This window comes from Crassostrea angulata, chromosome 2 (genome assembly GCF_025612915.1).
Source record: "Crassostrea angulata isolate pt1a10 chromosome 2, ASM2561291v2, whole genome shotgun sequence".
Lineage (NCBI taxonomy): Eukaryota > Metazoa > Mollusca > Bivalvia > Ostreida > Ostreidae > Magallana > Magallana angulata.
In genome coordinates, this window is record NC_069112.1 from 44646921 (window position 1) to 44663637 (window position 16717).

The 16717-nt window shown below is 33.3% G+C and overlaps 1 protein-coding gene across 3 annotated transcripts; it reads right to left on the reverse strand.

Annotated features, from left to right (window-relative positions):
* Nucleotides 1-8471: 8471 nt before the first annotated feature.
* LOC128172939 (NKG2-A/NKG2-B type II integral membrane protein-like) lies at nucleotides 8472-16713 on the reverse strand. 3 transcript variants are annotated; one of them, XM_052838675.1, is made up of 8 exons: nucleotides 14470-16713; nucleotides 14215-14304; nucleotides 12953-13057; nucleotides 12154-12304; nucleotides 9815-9892; nucleotides 9453-9532; nucleotides 8998-9082; nucleotides 8472-8708 (listed from the first exon to the last, which is right to left on the reverse strand). In XM_052838675.1, exons 2-8 carry the CDS (start codon nucleotides 14287-14289, stop codon nucleotides 8494-8496), a joined length of 789 nt encoding a protein of 262 aa, XP_052694635.1. In that variant the 5' UTR covers nucleotides 14290-14304; nucleotides 14470-16713; the 3' UTR covers nucleotides 8472-8493. The 3 variants fall into 3 exon arrangements, with proteins under 3 accessions (XP_052694635.1, XP_052694634.1, XP_052694636.1); XM_052838674.1 differs by having other exon boundaries at nucleotides 14215-16713; XM_052838676.1 differs by having other exon boundaries at nucleotides 8676-8708; nucleotides 8998-9078; nucleotides 14215-16713.
* Between the last annotated feature and the right edge of the window lie 4 nt (nucleotides 16714-16717).

Consider the following 16717-nt stretch of genomic DNA (forward strand, 5'->3'; position numbering starts at 1 on the left):
AAGGTAATCAGCTATGCTAGTAAGCGTCTTGGCCCAGCACAATCAAAGTACTGTGTTACACGCAAGGAACTTCTTGCTATTGTCACATTCACTCAGAAGTTCAAACACTATCTCTTGGGCAGACAGTTAATCGTTCGTACTGACCATGGCTCCCTTACATGGCTGTATCGTTTTAAGACTCCTCAAGGGCAGCTTGCGCGATGGTTAGAACACCTGAGCCAATTCAACATTGTTTTTCAACACAGAAAAGGCATAAACCATGGCAACGGAGATGCCTTGTCTAGATACCCTTCAGAGCAATCAAAGTGTGACTGTTACACTGTTGGATCAAGCGTATCTGACTTGCCTTGTGGTGGTTGTAAACACTGCATGAAAATTCACCAGGAGTGGTCTCGCTTTCATTCTGATGTAGATGATGTCATACCCCTCGCTGTCAAGAGTGATAGCAGTTTAGTACTTTTGGAAAACCAAACAAATCATGGGAACCAATCTTGTGATGTCTCTGACCAAGATACTTGCTCTGGAGGACACAGTGTCCCCAAGCAGGATGAAGAGACAGAAACTGTTTGCCAAATAACAAGGATGGATGAGTCTGATGATGGTGATGATGATGAGGTCCGTCCCCAGATATCCCTCAACGCTTACACCAATGAAGAATTGGGACAGAAACAAAGAGATGATCCAGAGCTATGTAAGATTTTTAAGTGGATAGAGCAAGATTTTCCAAAACATCGAGAGGAAATGTTTGCAGAGTCACCAGGTCTGAGGCACTTTTGGCTGATGACAGAAAACTTGTTGTTAAGCAATAATTGCCTATTCTACAGATGGGAATTTCCTGAAGAAACCCGAAAACTCTTTATAGTGGCAGATGCAATGAAGGGCGAAGTAATGGAAATTGCTCACTGCTCACCATTATCAGGGCACCTTGGAATAAAAAGAACCATACAGCGCCTTCGACAATCCTTCTACTGGTATAACATGACAGATTATGTGACAACTTTTGTAGGCGCATGTGAAAAGTGTGCACTAAGCAAAAAGGCTAACAAAGTAAACAAGTCTTTGATGCAACAGTATTGTGCAGGATCACCAATGGACAGAATACAGCTGGATATATTAGGACCATTCCCCATATCCAAACAAGGAAATAAATACATTCTTGTACTAGTTGAGCAGATCTCTAAATGGACAGAGTGTTATCCACTACCTGACCAAACTGCAGAGTCCATAGCCAGTGTTCTAGTGAAGGACTTTATCGCTCATTTTGGAGTACCCCTAGAACTCCACACAGACCAAGGGCGGAATTTTGATGGTGAATTGATGAAACGACTAGCAGAGTTAATGGGCTGGGCAAAGACAAGAACAACTCCATACCATCCCTCCTCAAATGGGTTGGTAGAGAGATTTAATAGGACTCTTCTCCAAATGATGCGATGCTTTGTCAGCCAGAATCAAGATGATTGGGACGATCACATCCCTCTGCTTGCTGGAGCATACAGAAGTACTCCTCACACCAGCACTGGCCTTACACCTAACAGACTAATGTTGGGTCGTGAGGTTCATCTTCCACAAGAGGTAATGTTTGGTTTAAACCCAGTAGAGGAAGATGAAATTCCCTTCATAGATAAACTGCGATCGTCTATGAAAAAGTGTGAGAATATAGCTCGGGAAAACTTGAAAAGTGCATCAAGAGGTCAAAGACGCTTACATGACTTGCGTACACATGAGAAGTCGTACAATCCTAGTGATCTAGTATACATTAAAGATGATGCTAAGAAAGTTGGAAAGAGCCCAAAGTTACAGTCATTGTGGAAGGGTCCAGCAGTTGTTGCCAGAAAACTTGGCCAAGTATTATATGAAGTCATTACAAAGAAGGGCTCTACAATACTACATCATGATCGTCTCAAGCCCTGCCTTCTAGAAACGGTGCCTAGGTGGATTTCGAAAGCTCGAAGACAGCTTCAGTACTGTATGGAGTTTGATGAGAGGAGGGAGCAGGTAATCCAACTAAAGGACCTTGAAAATCACGGTGAGGAAAACACCCAAAGTAAAAACACTGAGGTCAAGGTCATACCAAAACTACCTGATGTTGGCGAGGACATGAATTTAAAAGACGATTCTGCAGAGGAGTGTCGAAACACTAACTTGGAGGATGACTGTACGACCACGAAAACGACAACTAGGCGTGGAAGGAAGATTAAACCTCCATCCAGATATGCGTCTTAAAATGACACTATTATTTGAACATTTAAATTGTGTTTATTTTAGCTGATGAATGATTATCCTCGAACAAATGATTAATTTTCATTTCAGAACACTGTTGTTGTGTGACATCTTCCTTAGAAAAAGGGGAGTAGTGTAGTGCATGTATTGTAATTTGTGTCGGGCTCGAACATCGGGTTCGGTGTACTGTTTATCTGTCGGTTCTGAATAAAGATTTGAAAGTCTCGGACGTGCTTTTCGTCCCCGCGGCTTTGTGGTGCAATTGGACCCACACCACACCCTGTACACAGCACCACAATATATTTGATCACACTTGACCGTATATTATCACCTCATAATTGTTTTAAACGATAGTTTGTAAAGTAAGATAAAACCAGACCATCAATGAAATCAACATAAACTATCATTCCTAATCTAAATATGCAAGTCTAATTGTATTTAATGGATTAAGTACAATGCAACACCGAGATTTTGATCAGTGCATGCAAAATTGACTTATGTCTCAACTTAAGATTAATATATTTACCCATGAATGATTTTGTTTATTAATGTTGAGACTTTGTATAGACTTCGACACCTTTAAGACAGCATTCACACCTTGACTGATCAACCAGTCTTTTAAATATGTATACTAGTGTTGTAATTAATGTTAAACCAATCAAAATAGTGTAGAAAGTTATTAAGGTTCACGTTAGAGTTGTACATCAACTAAGCAATTTGTACAAAGAAAAATGATTTTTAAAATTAAGAATTAAAATCCAAGTTCCGTGCAACAATGTTACATGAATGTTGTAGGTCCTGGCACGATAAAAGAATTGTCGTCCGGAATGTAGGGATTCGATGATTCTTTTAAAAAGAATATTATACATTTTTTAAGAAGTTTTGTTTAGTTATAGCGATCATATTATCACTATTGTAGTTTTTTTTTTTTGTATGGGCGGCGGAAAAGGTAAAAAAAAAAAAATGTTAATGCAAAACATCTAAATTTATTTTAAAAAAAACAAACATGCTTTAATATGAAGCAGACCAGCTTAAAACAAAACCAACAGCTTCTTTTGCAAAATCAGCAGATATCGATGCAAAACAAACGATCACCGATGCAAACGAACCGTCATGCACTGAATAAATGCTAAAGTATTCCAATTTTGGTCTGGTTTGAAGAAGGTAAATGTACTCTGAGCGCCAGCGGGCCAAAAAATTGTTGGCAAGATACTGCGCATTCTTCCACTAGTTCTTGATAGCATTTTTCAGGTGGCAGCTCGGTAAATCAAAATTACCCAAAGAACTCTTTTTGATAAGCAGCTGACTAGGTGATAATGCATCTGATTTGTCTTAATCTTATGATACTGACACTAAAGGTTGTGCATATAGAATGGTACAAACTTCATGAAAGTTGATAAGTCTACGTTTGTCAGATCATGTTTGTTCTGTCGTAACAAGGCATTTCAGATCCGTCTACAACAACCCAACATATCTTTCCTAACTTTTTCGAAGTGTGAGGCATGGAAAGGGTTGACGATCCAAGAAATTGTGTTATTGTCCAAGTAAGCGACAACAGGGCTCTTCTCATTTAATCGGGCATCCAATTTTTGTTCATTCACACCACCAACAAAACTGGTGACTCTATCCGACCTGAATTATTTAACGGGTCCACGAATGGCCATAAATCTGCATAGAGCAATGATAAAAGAAAAACTGCTTAACTCCTCAATGAATTCGACATGGACAGCTCTGGATACCATACATACATATGAACAGAATGGCCTAGCAGTTAAGGTTTCTTTGCATGTCGTTTTTCTGTAAACAATATGCCAGGTTCCAAAGGTGTCGATGCCCACAAATGTGAATGGTGGCTCTGGTTAAGTCTGACATATTTATCCAGCCAAAGCTGCCTTTTAGTTTCTTGCATGTGACGCAACGTCTGTAAATTGTGATAGTTCTCTTTAGACTATTCAAAGATGAGAATTTTGTTAAACTGACAAAACTTTCTCTGAAGGATCTAATCTCTCAGTCTTCATGTTCACAACTTATTTCCTGATCTCTACGTCGTAATCCGCCTCAACTACAGAAGAAATACTTGTTCAAGTTAACAACTTCATTGACGAGAAATTCCGGTCCTCGTAGCGACAGTCTTAAAACTTCTGGTGGCGATATCAGCTCGCTTGAATTTATTAGATATGTAACTCCACTGCTCATATCTACAAAATAATTTTATGCGACTCACACGATTGCACACCTAGACATGAAATCACCTCGCCTATCTGAAAAAAAGCAGAATGCACTCTTCGCAAGGTCCAATTCTTCCTCTACTGTTTCTGTCAATTTAATAATAAAGACTCCCGCGCACAACTCTAAATAGGGAGTGGTGTGACCGTGTGTAGAAGCCACCTTTGCTTTTCTGACAAACAAGTTGATAAAACAAGATAGTCTACAGTCTCGATTGAAGTCATCATTTCTTATGTTCTACGGTCGATTAAACGACCTTGTCGGCAAATACAATCTTCTGCTAGGCTGAATGCTGACTGACGTTTTCTCCGTTTTCCTGATAATGACCACAAGCACACGGCGGTTAGTAACCGGTCAGCAGAGGATGCTCTCTCCTTAATGGCACCAATGGACATAAGATTTTTAACACTGTTTGCTATCACTGCACTTTATTAAAAAAAATGAGGTGACTTTAAAAATCGATTTTGTGAAAACTCCCCATGGACAAAAATACACGGATCTGCGCCTGTTGTATATATATATGTGATATGATAGAAATACTTTTAAAATATAGGTCGTTGTTCGTGTTGCACTAAAGAAGCGAACATTATTTCTAGTCCCTTAAATTTATATTTAGAACATTTAATTGTGTGCATTGTGTGGCATTTACTTTGATACCCGCCTTCAAAAAAGTTGCCGAGTGCCAGCATAACCAAGCATAATGCGGTAAAAAATGGCCTTTCCGCTGAGCACTTCTTATGTTTCGTACCCCATTAGGTGGGAGAAGACGCCATCGTTTATTTATAATTTATGTTTAATTCAATCATTTATTATACCCCCGCTCCGAAGGAGAGGGGGTATACTGTTTTACCCTTGTGTGTCTGTCTGTCTGTCCGTCCGTCCGTCCGTCTGTCTGTCTGTCCGTCCGTCCGTCTGTCTGTCCGTCCGTAACAAAAATTTCTGTCGCATTTATCTCAGCAACTATTTATCGCAGATGCTTGAAATTTTCACACAGTGTTTGTGAAGGCATGCCATATCGTGGGGTATATTTTTGTACCAATCGGACGTCAACTTCCTATTAAATGACGACTTTGCTTATTTTTTAACCAAAATTTTCGAACAAATTTTCGTCAAAGATTTCTCAGCAACTGTTTATCGCAGATGCTTGAAATTTTCACACAGTATTTGTATAGGCATGCCATATTGTGGGATATATTTTTGTACCAATCAGACGTCAACTTCCTGTTAAATGACGACTTTGCTTATTTTTTAACTAAAATTTTCAAACAAATTTTCGTCAAAGATTTCTTAGCAACTGTTTATCGCAGATGCTTGAAATTTTTACACAGTATTTGTATAGGCATGCCATATCGTGGGATATATTTTTGTACCAATCAGACGTCAACCTCCTGTCAAATGACGACTTTGTTTATTTTTTGCAATAATTTTCAAACAAATTTTCGTCAAAGATTTCTCAGCAACTATTTATCACAGATGCTCGAAATTTTACACAATATTTGTATAGGCATGCCATATCGTGGGATATATTTCTGTACCAATCGGGCATCAACTTCCTGTTAAATGACGACTTTGTTTATTTTTAGCCCAAATTTTCAAACAAATTTTCGTCAAAGATTTCTCAGCAACTGTTTATCGCAGATGCTTGAAATTTTTACACAGTATTTGTATAGGCATGCCATATCGTGGGATTTTTTTTTTTATCAATCGGACGTCATCTTCCTGTTAAATAATGACTGTTTATTTTTTGCCAAAATTTTCAAACAAATTTTCGTCAAAGATTTCTCAGCAGCTATTTATCGGAGATGCTTGAAATTTTTACACAGTCTTTGTTAAGGCATGCTATATCGTGGGATATATTTTTGTACCAATCGGACGTCATCCACCTGTTAAATGAGTACTTTGTTTATTTTAGCCAAAATTTTCAAAAAAAATTTCCTCAAAGATTTCTCCGCAGCTATTTATCGCAGATGCTTGAAATTTTAAGACACTATTTGTTTAGGCATGCCATATTGTGGGATATATTTCTGTACCAATCGGATGCAAGCTTTCTGTTAAATGTCGACTTTGCTTATTTTGCATATTCACATCAGAGCGGGGGTATCACTAGTGAGCATTTGCTCACAGATATCTTGTTTTCAACACTGTAATTTTAATATAATCCATGCGTTAGTGGTAGAGCTGAAAGCATGAGTTCATAGAGATGTTTATCAAACATAGCACCTTTGTGTTGATTATTACATATTGATATAAGTCAAGTTAGTGTCATGTCATCAGTTGTCCATAACGTATTCACTTGTTTGATTTTCTTTCAATACATGTACATACATAATGCAACTTGTTAAAATTAATCATAAAATGATAAAATCGTGAAGTAAGTTCAACGGACAACCTGCCTAGTTCAAACATAATCACCCCTGCGAATGTTATTGTCATTTAGATTTTGGACCACGTGGTTATATTTGACCCTTTCAGTTTCGCAGTTAAAATCGTGCTTCGTGTTTGTAGTCCATTTCATAGAATCTAGGTACTTGTAGTCAAATATCAAACCTAGAGGTTTATTCATTTTAAACTTTATTTTCATTAATTGGTGGATAAAATGTGTTCTAGAAATAAATGTGACAATAGAAAAAAATAGTTTTTTTCTGCTGTTGCAACAACTAACCTGATTAGAAAAGACACCCCTTAGGGTTAATTTTCGATCCTCGCCTGACCTATTAATAGCGTCAATAGTGAAACAGACTATTCTATTTTATGCAGAAGGTTTCTTGAAAATGGCTCGATATTTTATGCAAAACAGACACTCATTATTTTTTTTAAAAAACATCATACAAGGCTTTGATTTTATTAAGCAACCAAATGTTTATATTTTTAACCACTCTACACGTGGTTGAACACAAACGATAACCATGTTCTGAATATCATTATTTAATTTAAATAACCGCTAGGTAGTGAAATAAAACACACATCTTAGACGATTTTCATGTTTTAACATAAATCAAAGCAGGATATGATATAAAAAAGGACCAGTCCTTACGTATTTTGAGAATATTATTCGAACATATATACTTTCGCTCGAAATTTCACAGGAACTGAACAATTCTCGGTGAAGTCTCGTGAACTTTCATTCGAGCACCTCTGGATTTATTATATACTTAGCAACGATAAAGGAAACATTCGGATCACATTCGCAGGGGTGATAATACTATGAAATTGAACCCTGTTTTCGATTATTTGTACATACGTTTACTAGTATCAATTTGACAATCGCGATTGATTAAAAACATCCCCCTTCTCTTACGGGTCTGATAGGTATCGATACGAGGTCATTTTTACAATGTCCTACAATTGAAAACAATTTAAATATGCTCCGACTTATCATATACATGCCGTCATTTGTTTTATGAGAGGTATGGGTCTTCAATACTCGGTCTAAAGTTGAAATAGAAAAAAGGCATGATTTATTCTGCATGTCTCTTTTGAAGAGTTTAAATTAATTTTTCAAAAGGCCTGATTGGTTCGAAGAAGAGGTTGAGGTGACTCCATATCAAATCCTGTCAGACCCTGACAAGTGTAAGAAGAAGTAGGTGGTTTTAATCAGTCTGATTGGCAATCTTTTCTTGACTTGCTGTAACGAAATACCTTCACGTTGCTTTTCAAAGAGCTTGATTCTTGTTGCAGCTATAACTGCATCTAAAAGAAAGCTTCCGTACAACGAAGTCAAACGTACAGGCCTGGGGGAATTTAAGTGCGTTTTACATATACACATGTCACCAATTCTATATTTATTTAGTCAAATTTTTTTAAATGAGTGTTTTTGTCGGGCATGGTGATAGCCTATGACAAACAACTCATTAATATGTTGCAGTTTAGAGCGAGTCGGTTGTTTTGTAGTCCAATTTGGGTATATGTATGTTTCTAATACTATAATGAAATGACAGTCACCATTATACCTACACTTTGTCAACATTTCATTAAACACAAACAAAATTTACTGTGAGTTTATTTCATTTTGCAAATTATAATAATTTGTTGATATCCTTTGTTAATTTAAAAAAATCTTTCACACACAGACATTAAACGGTCATTACAATCACGATTAACAAAGAACGAAAAAGGTTCACCAGTTCCATCGAATATCGTAATTGATTCTATACACTTTCCAAATTCTCTAGTGTATGTTAATCCAACGGAAGAAGGTGTCTGCGAGCAGGTGTTTATTCGAGTGTTACTCTCAATAACTTTTATTCCAACCCATATCAAGTCTGAAAAAAAAAACCGGTCCATCATATAAATTCAACATCAAATGAGAGAACAGAGGATGAGACTCGAGGAAAAAAATCCTGAAACATTTTTATCCGAATGATATACTTATATGTTAAAATGTGTGTCCAAATTTAAAACAACGAATCGAGATAGATAGTAATATAATGTTGTTTTTAACGTGTAATTATACCGTTACACAAAGTTTCAAATCTAAACAGAATTCCTTTTATAACTTTAATTCTTACAATTAGCAAGCATTTTTTTATTTTTGCAAGAGAAAACACTTACAGTTTATTGCAAATTCTTCTAAAAACATGTTTTCGTTCCCATTTGTGATCTCAACCAAAGTAGCTGACCTCTTTCGACAAGCTGCCTTAGTTAAGAACATGATATTTAAATTGATGCATTGTACCATTTGAGACATAACATGTTAGAATTAAAAAAAAACCACCGCATTCCAAATAAGCAAATGAATGCTCTTTTAAATTTTAGGCTCATCAGACACAATTTAGAACTAGGTAGATCATGTATGTTTATGTTGTCATCATACTAAAACTATTTGCTTTGTTTTAAAACTAAATGTCTAAAGTGTATATATGTTTAATGCTTGTAAATGGCTGACAATTATATAAAACATGAAATGTCACAATTTAATAAAAAATTGCTTGACTTTCAACAAAATGTGTGCCTTTTGCAAAGAAATATTGCATAAAATCCCAAAACAGAGAAGCATTAAAACATACCTGTGCCTCGTCCCAGCTTAAAAAATCTTTATTTAACCAATAGCAGGAACCATCATTTAAGGTCCAACCTTCGCTACATTCTTTTTTTAATAGAAAAAAAAAGAAAAAAGAAAAATAACTACTCAAAACTAAATGTACATATACCGTCATACACTCTGTTATTATTCAATTAGTATCTGTTTCATTTTGGAATGATACTATTAAAAGTCAGAATTCTCTTTAAAAAAGTCTGAATAATAAATAATAATGAATAATAATTCACCCCAGTGAAACAATCTTACAACTTTAACTTGTATTATACAAATTCTGTTAATTGTAATACTTCTGGTAAGTAAATTAAATTCAAAGAGAATATGTCTTACTCTCTGCGGCCGGTGTATCGTCTTTGCAGTGTAGTGTTGGATTTATTGTTGTCATTGTAATTGACTTTGTTGTAAGAGCTGCAAAAATAATATCTTTACCACCTAATGATAATAATCATCATTATAGGATAAGAAATACTAGCAGGAGTAGTGGTATTGGTAAGCAGAAGTGGTAATAGCGGTAGTATTATTATAATTAATTGTAGTAGTAATGGATGTAGTTGTAGTTGTAGTAATAGTAGTAGTAGTGGTGCTATTGGTAGAGTATGTAGTAGTAGAAGTAGTAGTAGTAGTAAAAGAAGTGGTGATAGTGGCAGTAGTAGTAGTAGTAGTTATAGTAGTAGTACATAACGTGTAGCAGTAGTAGTAGTAGTAGCAGTAGTAGTAGTAATAGTAGTAGTAATGGATGTAGTAGTAGTTGTAGTAATAGTAGTAGTAGTGGTGCTATTGGTAGAGTATGTAGTAGTAGAAGTAGAAGTAAAAGAAGTGGTGATAATAGTAGTAGCAATGTTAGTAGTAGTAGTAGTAGTAGTAGAAGTAGTAGTAGTAGTAGTAGTAGTAGTAATGGATGTAGTAGTAGTTGTAGTAATAGTAGTAGTAGTGGTGCTATTGGTAGAGTATGTAGTAGTAGAAGTAGAAGTAAAAGAAGTGGTGATAATAGTAGTAGCAATGTTAGTAGTAGTAGTAGTAGTAGTAGAAGTAGTAGTAGTAGTAGAAGTAGTAGTAGTAGTAGTAGAAGTAATACATAACGTGTAGTAGTAGTAGTAGTAGTAGTAGTAGTAGTAGAAGTAGTAGTAGTAGTAGAAGTAGTAGTAGTAGTAGTAGAAGTAATACATAACGTGTAGTAGTAGTAGTAGTAGTAGTAGTAGTAGAAGTAGTAGTAGTAGTAGTAGTAGTAGTAATACATAACGTGTAGTAGTAGTAGTAGTAGTAGTAGTAGAAGTAGTATTAGTAGAAGTAGTAGTAGTAGATGTAATAGTAGTAGTAGTAGTAGTAGTAGTAGTAGAAGAAGTAGTAGTAGTAGTAGTAGTAATAGTAGTAAAAGAAGTAGAAGTAGAAGAAGTAGTAGTAGTAGTAGTAGTAATAGTAGTAAAAGTAGTAGTAGTAGAAGAAGTAGTAGTAGTAGTAATAGTAGTAAAAGTAGTAGTAGTAGAAGAAGTAGTAGTAGTAGTAGTAGTAATAGTAGTAAAAGTAGTAGTAGTAGAAAAAGTAGTAGTAGTAGTAGTAGTAGTAGTAGTAGTAGTAGTAGTAGTAGTAGTAGAAGAAGTAGTAGTAGTAGTAGTAGTAATAGTAGTAAAAGTAGTAGTAGTAGAAGAAGTAGTAGTAGTAGTAGTAGTAATAGTAGTAAAAGTAGTAGTAGTAGAAAAAGTAGTAGTAGTAGAAGAAGTAGTAGTAGTAGTAGTAGTAGTGGTAGTAGTAGAAGTAGTAGTAGTAGTAGTAGTAGAAGTAGTTATAGTAGTAGTAGTAGTAGTAATGGATGTAGTAGTAGTTGTAGTAATAGTAGTAGTAGTGGTGCTATTGGTAGAGTATGTAGTAGTAGAAGTAGAAGTAAAAGAAGTGGTGATAATAGTAGTAGCAATGTTAGTAGTAGTAGTAGTAGTAGTAGTAGTAGTAGTAGTAGTTGTAGTAATAGTAGTAGTAGTGGTGCTATTGGTAGAGTATGTAGTAGTAGAAGTAGTAGTAGAAGTAGTAGTAATAGTAGTAGTAGAAGTTGTAGTAGAAGTAGTAGTAGAAGTTGTAGTAGTGGTAGTAGTAGTAGTAGTAGTAGTACAGTCAAATCATACATTATTTGGTAGCAAAACAAAAAATATCCATAGTCAGTTTTGTATGATATACGTTTAGCTAAACTGTGTTTAAGTGTTATCAACAAGTATTTTCGTAGTATAACTACATACGAAGATGTAGTAGTAGGCTGAGTGAGTTATCAATAAGGTATATTTATGCACTTTATTTCCCTATCCTTACATTATGAACTGCCTTGATTCTTTTTATTTTATAAATTTTGATAAACTGTACCATTTGCAAAGTGTCAATAAAAATGATATACATTTTGTATTCATGTTTTTTTTTTCATAGAGAAGTAATTTTATGAAATAAAAAAAATAGTATACGCTTTATTCAATAACAGTAAATTTGGTAAAGAAAAAGAAATATTTCAATTTTCAATTCTACAGTATATATTAAATGAAAAAAACTAAAGCAAATTTGCACTGAAGATCAAAACTAGAATTTAAACTACTGTTATAACGTTGATATAGTTTTTTTTTGGATATTAAATAATGAACGTTTTAATTCGTTAATCAAACCAAAACAAAGATAAAAAAAAACGTTATACGTACCATCATTATTGTGTTTATTTTGCTCGTGATATAACATGGTTGACACAACAGCTACTCCAATGCAGGAAACGATCAGGAAAGTAAAAAGTATCAAAATCGCCACATACAACTTTATTTTGGAATTCTTTTGTTTGCCGTCCAGTTCTGTTGACTAGAAATAAACCGTACCATTTATTGTTATTAAAAGAAATAATAAATGAACATCTTTTATATATATATAAACCCTTATGAGTTTTTCAAGGGTGTAAACAAAGACACGATTACTATAATTATATATAATTGATAATTATGTATATTTACTGTAGATAGGTGAAGGACAAAATTATGTTTTGTTTGTAAAAAAGGTCCAATGATCACTAGCCAGCTACATGTACCACTGCAGCTCAAAAATTCTGACAGGGGATAGTACCTTAGCCGGCCAGTCTTCAGCAAAATCAGTGGATGACATTCATATTGTTCTCACTATCACAGGTACTAATGATGAATTTATAAAAGTATCCGACCAAATTCTTAATAATCTCTTAATTTTAAATAGCCAAAGCATGTAAGACACATACATGAACCGCATGCAAAAGTCAACAGGTTTATTTTATAGATAATTAACTTACTCAATGTAAGAACTATTCAAATTTACAATTTTATCAAGGCATGTTAAATTAATAGTCTTAGGTGAATGCTGTATTGACATTATACATAAAACAAGTATGCTGGACTAAATATAGTATGTATGTGATACTATATATGAAAAAGAAGATTAACTTTTAAAAGTATAAATTAAAATCAACTCCAATTACCGTACCTGGGATCCTTTGTAAATGTATGTGTTGTTTGAATCATTGTTTGGGTCTACTAAATCTCTCCAGCGTCCTGAAGTTCTAGTCACTTGAACAAAACGATCTGTAGACTTTAAATTATAAAGTGATACCATCATTAAAACTCTCATGCAAAAAACTAGCACGTCAAAGGTAATAAATACGATATAGTTACATTGTGACACACAAATATCGCTTTTCATTATATGTATAATATAAAAAGCCAGTAAAAAGTGATAAATCTTAATTTATATCATAATGCTTGTGTGAAAGAACGTAATTACTGATTGTTGATAAGTTATATTTTTTATATTTAGTCGCGCAATAAGTAAGGAATCATTCTTTTAGTATTATGAGGTGATAATTTCGGTAGGGGCGTGATCAAATCCAATAAAGCCCGAAGGGCTTTATGATAGATTTAATCACACCCCGACCGAAATTATCATCTCATAATATTCAAAGAATGATTCCTTATTACTTATATTTATACAATTTCAAGCCATCGTACGATTATATATTTAAATATTAATAAGCAAAGCCCGCTAGCGCCTCGATTTGGCGTCATTTGTATTATGGGTTATATAGTACAATATCGATACGTAGTGTTATCACAGGCAAAGACACTGGAAAATGTAAATATTATAAAATATGATATAGTTTTGGGGGTTTTTGTGAATATTTAATATAAAATTTGTTTTAAACTTGCATAGAACTAATTGTCTTTCTAAAATAGAGTTTCTATGATACCTACATTTCAACATCGAACAAACATTGCTTCAGTATTTGATATCTTGATCAAAACCATGATTCAAAACAATGATGTAAATATACGCAAATATGTTTCATAAATAGATAAGATTTGGTATTGTTAGCTTGGTTTTGAATTGTTGTGTTTTTTTTTCTTAATTTTTTTTCTTTAATGCCCCTTTCTTTCGATCAATTCCGACATTATTCACATGAAGGTAGATTTACCATAATTAAAATAAGGGGATTGGGAATAACGCATAAACAAATATAAATTCAATGAACTGGGGCCAGAGCAAACTTATTTTTTAAAACATCTCATTTGTATCACTGATAACCCTTCAATAAACTTTTGCATCGTATCGATCTTCTTTAATTTTATTTACGTTCTAAAATTGTATCCTGATTTCCTGAATGGCCAAATACTTAAAAAAAACTGACACATGCTTAATTTCAATAAAAAAGAACAATACATCTTTGAACAGACACTCGCTGGTACATGTACCTCTGGTTTTAGTTGAAATTCTGAAGTTAGATCCTTGCTAAACCGTGGTAACCCATATCCGCTAAAGTAGTTCATTTTATATGTGAGTTTCTGAAAAAAAAACCATAGCATACATTTATGTTGCAATTCATATACGGTATGAAAATCATTTTTCATAACACAACCTTTCATATAAACCAAAGATGTATAATCGAGAATCAAAACGACCAAAAACAAATTCTTGTTAGCTTTTAGTTGCAAATGAAAGATACATACCCGTCTTTGCTTTTCCAAAAACCGCTGTTTTTGAACTGAAGGTTAGGAAAGCATTTATTTATATAAATAAGTTTAATATGCTTGAAATAATTACTTCACATTTCAACAGTTTACATAGCTATTTATTAAAGGCAAAGTGCAATTTCTTTTTCAAATATATATGAGGTTTATTAACAGTTTAATAGTGCTACATTATTATAAAAAACAAAACTTTAAGATAACAACTCGATTCGTAATTTTTTATACACTTTGTAATAGAATGGTTTAAATGTGAAAGTGGTGTTTGAATCAAACTTGATAAAATATGTATATATATGTTTAATAAATTCTAAATTTAAATTAGATAATGCGGAGTTCCAGAGTGGGTTAGATACAAATAAGGCTAATATAAAAAAAAATATCTTATTTAAAGTAGATAAAAAATATGGGCAGTTGGGTTTGGTTTTGGTTTTTTTTCTGGTTCTCAATTTTAAACAGGTAGACAAATAAATAGTTGTTTTTTCGAAAATGAATTTGTAATTTACTATAAGAGAAGTGTAAACAGATTCTATTATTAAGGATATATTTTACAGGTATATCTTAAGAACTAGCGCTCTTTAAAAGTGCAGCTGACGGATAAAATGCCTGATAAGTTCAACTTCATATCTCTCTCTTTCATCAAAGCCATTCAAGGAAATCAGTCTACCCACATTATAATTATGGACTTTTAAATTTAATAATGTTCATTTTAAAAGTGCACTTGAATAGGTATAAATTGTACCCAGAATATGTGACTTATCTAGCATATTTTCCTAAAATATTTATTTCATGTTTTTTTTTCTTTTTAATAATCCCGATTTCCTAGGCTTAATCTAGAAAAAAAAATCGTTTTATTTTTGGACAGTATGACAATTTGTTGAATCACTCTATAGTTTCACGTTTACCGCATACGATTCTAAATTTTAACCATTGGGATTTCTTGTTCCTTCAAATTAATTCGAATTGCTATAAAAATTAAAAAAAATTAAAAAAGTTTATCTCACGATTTCGTCCAGGGATAATATTTTTTTCTGCACGAAATGGCATATTATGGCATATTTTGGGTTTTTTATTAATATGAATTAACACTATTACAATACTAATACATTGAATGATTCTTTACTGCTATGTCGAAAAAATTCTTAGTTTTAAAATCCACCGGCGCTTCGGAAAATTAAGCTAATTGTACATTTTACTTTAGGTTTATGCAGAGTATAAGATACTGCAAATAGATGACGCGTAAGCACCGTTAGGTTTCTTCGTATCAAATTAATAAATAAAGATTTTTTAAACTAATAATCATAATATTGCTACATAAATGTTAACTTCGTAAAAGAAATAATAATTTAAAAAATAAGTAAATAAAGGAATAAATGAAGTAAAAATTATAAGAAAGTTATAATTTTGCATCTACAGCTGCATGAAGAAAAATGTGTAAAGAATTGCGCACGCAAACTCTACTCGCCCTCGTCAAGTGTTTAAATTTCGCTTGCAAGTATAAAAGATAACTAATTATCTTGAGGGTTTTTTTTTCAAATTCAACGAATTTAAAGCATTTAATTAACAAACACATAAATTATAGTGAGCCAAATGTAGTACTTAAATATTCTTTGTCTTCGTTTTCGTTCTGTATGTTATGCCTATTTATTCACATATAATGAAATCTCAATGCTGATTCCTTTACTCCTTTTTTTGTATTTGATGTGACATACATGTATGGAGTGGTATCTTAAAACTACTCTAAATAATAAAAAAAGAAGATAATTACTCTTACAATAATTAGTTTAAATTTTGAACTTATTTCTTTTACCAAAGACCATACAGAAAGCAAACAAGTAAATACGTTTTTTTTAATTTCTTCTTAATTTTACATAAAACAATTGCTTATCCTAAGTAACTTGTCAGGTTTGAAGTGCTGCATAATCAAGACTTCGTTGTTCACTACCGAAGTGCAATCTAAGGAGTAATTTAACATAATATGTGTCTACATTTCATATACAAAGTAGAATGAAAAGAAAGGTAGAAATCTTTGACGCAGTGTTAAAGATCAAGCGATGTAATAAAGAAAATAATTCGCGTCATGGAAGTATAACTCAAAAAATTAGGATGTAAAATTACTTCGTGTCCTTTAAACCTTCATTTTCTCCCTTTTTTCAAATTGTCGCAACAAAAGTGCACTTGAAAAATGTGTACCAAGCCCTTTAATCCATGTAACGACTTAATAGAAGGC